Source organism: Sinocyclocheilus rhinocerous, unplaced genomic scaffold (assembly GCF_001515625.1).
Source record: "Sinocyclocheilus rhinocerous isolate Xijiao unplaced genomic scaffold, SAMN03320098_v1.1 scaffold430, whole genome shotgun sequence".
Lineage (NCBI taxonomy): Eukaryota > Metazoa > Chordata > Actinopteri > Cypriniformes > Cyprinidae > Sinocyclocheilus > Sinocyclocheilus rhinocerous.
The window spans coordinates 1,268,788-1,276,945 of NW_015668442.1; the positions used below are offsets into that span (position 1 = coordinate 1,268,788).

General features: G+C 29.4%; 1 protein-coding gene across 1 annotated transcript in view; it reads right to left on the reverse strand.

Annotated features, from left to right (window-relative positions):
* The window catches only part of khdrbs3 (KH domain containing, RNA binding, signal transduction associated 3), a 155,355-nt gene that overhangs the window by 44,904 nt on the left and 102,293 nt on the right, over positions 1-8,158 (reverse strand). The window contains exon 4 of the mRNA XM_016545914.1: positions 527-673. Coding sequence (XP_016401400.1) covers positions 527-673 — 147 coding nt within the window. The remainder of the gene's footprint in view (positions 1-526; positions 674-8,158) is intronic.

The following is an 8,158-nucleotide window of genomic DNA, read 5'->3' on the forward strand; positions in this document are numbered from 1 at the left end:
GATAGGACAATATTTGGTCGAGATACAACTATTGAAATTCTGGAATCTGAGGGTGCAAAAAAATCTAAATATTGAGAAAATCATCTTTAAAGTTTTCCAAATGAAGTTCTTAGCAATGCATATTACTAATCAAAAATTAAGTTTTAATATATTTACAGTAGGAAATTTACAAAATATCTTCATGGAACATGATCTTTACTTAATATCCTAATGATTTTTGGCATAAAAGAAAAATCGATAATTTTGACCCATACAATGTATTTTTGGCTATTGCTACAAATATACCCAAGCGACTTAAGTTTTGTGGTTGAAGGTAATATTGTAATTGTTCATGAAATTTACAAGTGAAGTTAATAGTGAGACTTAACCTCCAAAATAAAGTGTTACCAAAATTTGATTTTTAAACCAGTGGATGTGTATTTTTGGTCTGAAGGTAATAAACGCTGCAATCAGAACATGAAAGATGATGATGTTGATGCTCAGTTTGTGTTTAGAAGATTGTACAAACATGTACAAACAGACGTACAGGAATAAGAAATTTTTTGATCTCCTCTAGAGCGTGACCCATTCTCGCATACGCTTCAGCGGGCGGCGCGAACACCTCGATCAGCACGTGAAGATCTTCGTTAAGGTGATGATACTTTGTCTCTCCACTCTTTCGCAGTTCTTCTTCCTGTTAACAAAAGTGTATGAAAAAAGAAACATGTACACATTTGCAAGCATTTGCTATACCAGTTGAGGTACAGGAACTAAAATATATTTTTTTAATTAATTAATACAAATTATATATATATATATACAATTACTTAAAAAAAATAAAAAATAATAATAATTTGAAAAGAGACAATGTTGACCTTTTTCCACCTTTGAAATATCACGTTCAGGACACAGAGGATGTAAATAAATAAGCTAAATTAATAAACCGTCCCATAGTAATTATGCCATGCATATTCAATTCAATTAAAATGTAAATTCCATATGCAAACACATTAACACTGGGCAGCGAGTGGGGGGGCTTGTATGCAGCACTGTTAGCTGGCGCAAAGCAAAAGAGCAATTTAACAGGAACCGTGAGACAGAAACATGGCAAAGAATTACATCAGCCCACCCGTCAGATGCACAGATGATGCCGCTTTATTTTAAAAGCAGGGTGAGATTTTCATTCAGCACGGCTTTTAGCTGCACAGCAAAGTGTGCTGTTATGTGTGTGCTTGTCTCCTGTGCTTCCTCTGATGTCATGCAGTTAATCTGCTCTCTTTAAAACAGTCACAGTTATGCAAATGAGATGCTAATTTCATCCACAAATCTGCTGTTTACTGAAAGAGGTCAGCTTAGTACAGATATGCTGAGGTAACGGAGCGTGTGTGTATGAAACGGCAGTAAGCATGGGCTTATCAACTAATGGCCAAAAAATCAACTAGCGAGGTTGACATTTACGGTACTATTTTTATTTGTTTTTAAGTTCCATTCATTCTCTTTAAAGCATTATTTTAATTGCACTGTTTTGTGGAGTGTTATGCTTCATTTTTAAAAATGCTAATAAAAAGGGCCTCTTTTAAAAAAGGATCTTAAACATTATTTAATGAAATAATCATTTAATTAAACATTATCTAAATATTATTCATTTTAGAGGCAGAGCAAGTTGTTAATTTGTTAATTTGTTTTTAATAATATGCACTGATGAATCTTTTAAAATAAAAAAGGAACCTGTCTAAAGAAAGTAAAAGTATCAGTTTCGATTTTCTAAATAATTGTCATATTTGTATAGGACTGTATACAATTTTGAGAAAACTATGGAAGCTTGTTTCCACCACTGAATTTTAAATGAATGAATGAATGAATGAATCTGCAAATTGTGCACATTTCTGATAAAAAAAAGTCAGAATTGTGAGATCAAAAAGTCGCAAGTACCTTCTTAATTTCTTATTATGTGGCGGAAATAAAAAAACAGAATTGCAAGATGTAATCAAAATTCCGAAAAAAATCCGAATCAAAATTCAGAGCAAAAAAGTCAGAACTGTGAGATTAAAAAGTCGCAAATTACCTTTTTGGATTTTTATTCAATGGTGGGGGAAAAAAAATAAAAAATTTCAAAGAATTCAAAGAAAAAAAATTCTGAATTGCAAGATATTAACTCTGCTGCAAAAAAATAACAGAATTGCAAGATGTAAAAACAAAAAGTTAGAATTGTGAGATTAAAGAGTCACAAATTTCTTACATTTTTTTATTTTTTATTCCATGGCGGAAAATAATAATAATAATAATAATAATAATAATAAATGTGAGATGTAAACAAGAAAAAAGTCAAAATAGCGAGATGAACGTAAACTCAGAATTCAGAGAAAAAAAAAATGTCAGAATTGCAAGATTTAAACTCAGAATTATGAGAAAAAAGTCAAATTGCAAGATTTAAACGCAGAATTATGAGGAAAAAAAGTCAAATTGCAAGATTTAAACTCAGAATTATGAAAAAAGTCAAATTGAAAGATTTAAACTCAGAATTATGAGAAAAAAAGTCAAATTGCAAGATTTAAACTCAGAATTATGAGAAAAAAAGTCAAATTGCAAGATTTAAACTCAGAATTATGAGAAAAAAATGTCAAATTGAAAGATTTAAACTGAGACTTATGAGAAAAAAAGTCAAAATTGCAAGATTATGAGGAAAAAATTCAAAATTGTGAAACAAATTCAGGGAAAAAAAGTCCGAATTTTAAAATAAAAATTCTCAATTACCATTTTTTTTTTTTATTCTGTGGGAAAAAACAAGCTTCCATGCAAAACAATATTATGAGGACAAATTGAAAGATTTAAACTCAGAATTATGAAAAAAGTCAAATTGAAAGATTTAAACTCATTAAACTCAGAAAAAGTCAAAATTGCAAGATTTAAAATCAGAATTATGAGAAAAAAAATTCAAATTGCAAGGTTTAAACTCAGAATTATGAGAAAAAAAAATCTAATTGAAAGATTTAAACTCAGAATTATGAGAAAAAAATGTCAAATTGAAAGATTTAAACTGAGACTTATGAGAAAAAAAGTCAAAATTGCAAGATTTAAAATCAGAATTATGAGAAAAAAAATTCAAATTGCAAGGTTTAAACTCAGAATTATGAGAAAAAAAAATCTAATTGAAAGATTTAAACTCAGAATTATGAGAAAAAAATGTCAAATTGAAAGATTTAAACTGAGACTTATGAGAAAAAAAGTCAAAATTGCAAGATTTAAAATCAGAATTATGAGAAAAAAAATTCAAATTGCAAGGTTTAAACTCAGAATTATGAGAAAAAAATGTCAAATTGAAAGATTTAAACTGAGACTTATGAGAAAAAAAGTCAAAATTGCAAGATTTAAAATCAGAATTATGAGAAAAAAAATTCAAATTGCAAGGTTTAAACTCAGAATTATGAGAAAAAAATGTCAAATTGAAAGATTTAAACTGAGACTTATGAGAAAAAAAGTCAAAATTGCAAGATTTAAAATCAGAATTATGAGAAAAAAAATTCAAATTGCAAGGTTTAAACTCAGAATTATGAGAAAAAAATGTCAAATTGAAAGATTTAAACTGAGACTTATGAGAAAAAAAGTCAAAATTGCAAGATTTAAAATCAGAATTATGAGAAAAAAAATTCAAATTGCAAGGTTTAAACTCAGAATTATGAGAAAAAAATGTCAAATTGAAAGATTTAAACTGAGACTTATGAGAAAAAAAGTCAAAATTGCAAGATTTAAAATCAGAATTATGAGAAAAAAAATTCAAATTGCAAGGTTTAAACTCAGAATTATGAGAAAAAAATGTCAAATTGAAAGATTTAAACTGAGACTTATGAGAAAAAAAGTCAAAATTGCAAGATTTAAAATCAGAATTATGAGAAAAAAAATTCAAATTGCAAGGTTTAAACTCAGAATTATGAGAAAAAAATGTCAAATTGAAAGATTTAAACTGAGACTTATGAGAAAAAAAGTCAAAATTGCAAGATTTAAAATCAGAATTATGAGAAAAAAAATTCAAATTGCAAGGTTTAAACTCAGAATTATGAGAAAAAAATGTCAAATTGAAAGATTTAAACTGAGACTTATGAGAAAAAAAGTCAAAATTGCAAGATTTAAAATCAGAATTATGAGAAAAAAAATTCAAATTGCAAGGTTTAAACTCAGAATTATGAGAAAAAAATGTCAAATTGAAAGATTTAAACTGAGACTTATGAGAAAAAAAGTCAAAATTGCAAGATTTAAAATCAGAATTATGAGAAAAAAAATTCAAATTGCAAGGTTTAAACTCAGAATTATGAGAAAAAAATGTCAAATTGAAAGATTTAAACTGAGACTTATGAGAAAAAAAGTCAAAATTGCAAGATTTAAAATCAGAATTATGAGAAAAAAAATTCAAATTGCAAGGTTTAAACTCAGAATTATGAGAAAAAAATGTCAAATTGAAAGATTTAAACTGAGACTTATGAGAAAAAAAGTCAAAATTGCAAGATTTAAAATCAGAATTATGAGAAAAAAAATTCAAATTGCAAGGTTTAAACTCAGAATTATGAGAAAAAAATGTCAAATTGAAAGATTTAAACTGAGACTTATGAGAAAAAAAGTCAAAATTGCAAGATTTAAAATCAGAATTATGAGAAAAAAAATTCAAATTGCAAGGTTTAAACTCAGAATTATGAGAAAAAAATGTCAAATTGAAAGATTTAAACTGAGACTTATGAGAAAAAAAGTCAAAATTGCAAGATTTAAAATCAGAATTATGAGAAAAAAAATTCAAATTGCAAGGTTTAAACTCAGAATTATGAGAAAAAAATGTCAAATTGAAAGATTTAAACTGAGACTTATGAGAAAAAAAGTCAAAATTGCAAGATTTAAAATCAGAATTATGAGAAAAAAAATTCAAATTGCAAGGTTTAAACTCAGAATTATGAGAAAAAAATGTCAAATTGAAAGATTTAAACTGAGACTTATGAGAAAAAAAGTCAAAATTGCAAGATTTAAAATCAGAATTATGAGAAAAAAAATTCAAATTGCAAGGTTTAAACTCAGAATTATGAGAAAAAAATGTCAAATTGAAAGATTTAAACTGAGACTTATGAGAAAAAAAGTCAAAATTGCAAGATTTAAAATCAGAATTATGAGAAAAAAAATTCAAATTGCAAGGTTTAAACTCAGAATTATGAGAAAAAAATGTCAAATTGAAAGATTTAAACTGAGACTTATGAGAAAAAAAGTCAAAATTGCAAGATTTAAAATCAGAATTATGAGAAAAAAAATTCAAATTGCAAGGTTTAAACTCAGAATTATGAGAAAAAAATGTCAAATTGAAAGATTTAAACTGAGACTTATGAGAAAAAAAGTCAAAATTGCAAGATTTAAAATCAGAATTATGAGAAAAAAAATTCAAATTGCAAGGTTTAAACTCAGAATTATGAGAAAAAAATGTCAAATTGAAAGATTTAAACTGAGACTTATGAGAAAAAAAGTCAAAATTGCAAGATTTAAAATCAGAATTATGAGAAAAAAAATTCAAATTGCAAGGTTTAAACTCAGAATTATGAGAAAAAAATGTCAAATTGAAAGATTTAAACTGAGACTTATGAGAAAAAAAGTCAAAATTGCAAGATTTAAAATCAGAATTATGAGAAAAAAAATTCAAATTGATCTTATCTATGCACAATCAGCTTGTAACACTCCAAAGAGACAGGAAAACTTGAAATCGCATCATATGACCCCTTTAAAAGAATTATGAGGAAAAAAGTCAAAATTGTGAAACAAACTCAGAATTCAGGGAAAAAAAGTCAGAATTTTAAAATAAAAATTCTCAATTACCATTTTTTTTTTTTATTCTGTGGGAAAAAACAAGCTTCCATGCAAAACAATGTTTGCAAGAGCATATTTTCCACATTCACCGGTGAACGCACACATATATGTGACGTTTTCTAAACTGCTTCCAAAAACAAGCTCTTGTGGGGTTTGGGGCGTGTATGTTTACTATCAACATCGTTTGGTAAATTCTGTGAAATTCGTTTCTGCAAATTCTAGTACATCAAAGACAATTATGAACTTTAAGCAAATCTCTCCACTCTGCTGTGGGACGGAGCTGCAGGAGAATCTCCAAACAGCTTAAAACTGTGCAGGTGAGCGTTCCAGATCCAAACCGGCCAATTTGCGGTGCACAATTCCCCCTCTCTCTCGCTTTTCTCCACAGAGAGCTTGTTCACCAAAATCTGACAGGACCGGAGGAGTGCAGCAGTCAATAACAACACGCCCAATTAGTAGATAAAACCTTCCAGAACACCCTGAGCTCTGGAACAGCTGTCTGAAGGGAGAAGATTGCTCTTGTGAACGCTGAATGTAATTGCGGCACGCTTATACATGAACATATCAAAATCACCTGCGGCTGAGCTGTTCAGAAACGGCCAGAAACCAGAGCTACATGCACACAATCTGCTTGGGGAAAATGTCAATAATTGAAAGGATACATATCATGGATTTTCCTGAACCTTTTAAAATAAATATTGCATGCAACAAGTTAGCCAATTAGAGCCACCTAATTAAAGGTACAGTAGCAAAAACATCCTGTTTTAAAAGTAAGGAGAGAAATAAGGTAATTTTTTTCCCCTAAAGAAATTGATACTTTTACTCAGCAAGGAACCATTAAATTCATCAAAATTGACAGTAAATAATTTATAATACTTTAAAAGATTTCTACTTCATATAAATGCTGTTCTACTGAACTTTCTATTCATCAAAAAATCCTGAACAAAATAAATCATTGTTTTCAAAATTAATAACAATGTTTCAAATCAGCGTATTGGAATGATTTCTGTAGGATGACACTGTGTGACACTTAAGACTGGAGTAATAATGCTGAAAATTCAGCATTCCATCACAGGAATAAATTATATTTTAAAATATATTCAAATAGAAAACAGTTATTTTAAATTATAATATTATTTTATAATAATAAAATATAATATTAACAGCTGAACCCAAGCCTCCGTTACTAATTCGAAAATGTCACTTTAGAACTAGTAACGAAGGAACGTTGAGTTGCTTTATTGAAAGCTTATTGTATTACTATATTAAACGCTCTCTGTATTATATGTAGAATATTATGAGAGAGAGATGAACTGAGCGAGTGTGATTACCTGCATCTGATACAGCATTCATTCTTTAGCTCAATCTCATATTCACAATAAAACATTAGTTTGAATGTCCGCTGAGGAAAGCGATATCTGTTGTACTGTCCTTTCATCTGTTAAGGGTGATTTCTGATGACAGCGCTGCTCAGTGCATTTGTTAACTGCGTCTTACAAGCTGTTATTAAAAGTAAAAATAACTTCCGTTTCAGTCTCTTTCAATATAAAAGTATTTTCTGCTGACTCATAAAACAGTCTTTTAAAACAGTACAAAGGCAGCGCTCTAATATACAGCATTAAAGTTACATAAAATATAACGTGTAGTATTTATTTAATAATAAACAACAACAACAGCCATCATAAAAGTTGATCATCATCATCAAAAGTACAAAGGCAGCGCTCTAATATACAGCATTAAAGTTACATAAAATATAACGTGATGAGATTTTGCCCTCAGCCAAAACTATTTGCTTATGCGTATGTTTTCTGTAGTAAGTGCTAGGCTAGGTTCATGAGTAGGGTTGGAAACCCTATGTAACCGGTATGTACTAGAACCAAATCAGAACGCAGATTCCGGTGCCTCATTTCGGTACCACTTAAATGCCTGAGCAATCGATTGAGATATTTGTCCTGGTTCTCCGAAATGGACGTAAGAAGCATTGGTGTCGCTAGGCCATTTTTAGCGGGGCTATAGAGATTAGCTCCATAAACTGTACACAAATTCGTGATCGTCTCAGAGTCAGACCCCCCATATGAAAACGGAATCGATTTGGCACCGGTATCATAAAAAACCCAATCGATACCCAACCCTATTCATGAGCGCTGAACAGCCGCTGACACCCTGGAGCTCATTTCTCCGAAAACGTCGAAGCAAATTTTCAAATAGACGTTATCTTTATTAACAAACCGCATAGTTGAAGTCTAAACAAATACATTCTCGCCTAAAAAACTCTCAAAACTACATTCCATGAAACAAAAACAGTATTACTTTTGAATTTTAGTGGATTTGGGTGTCCGCCATGACA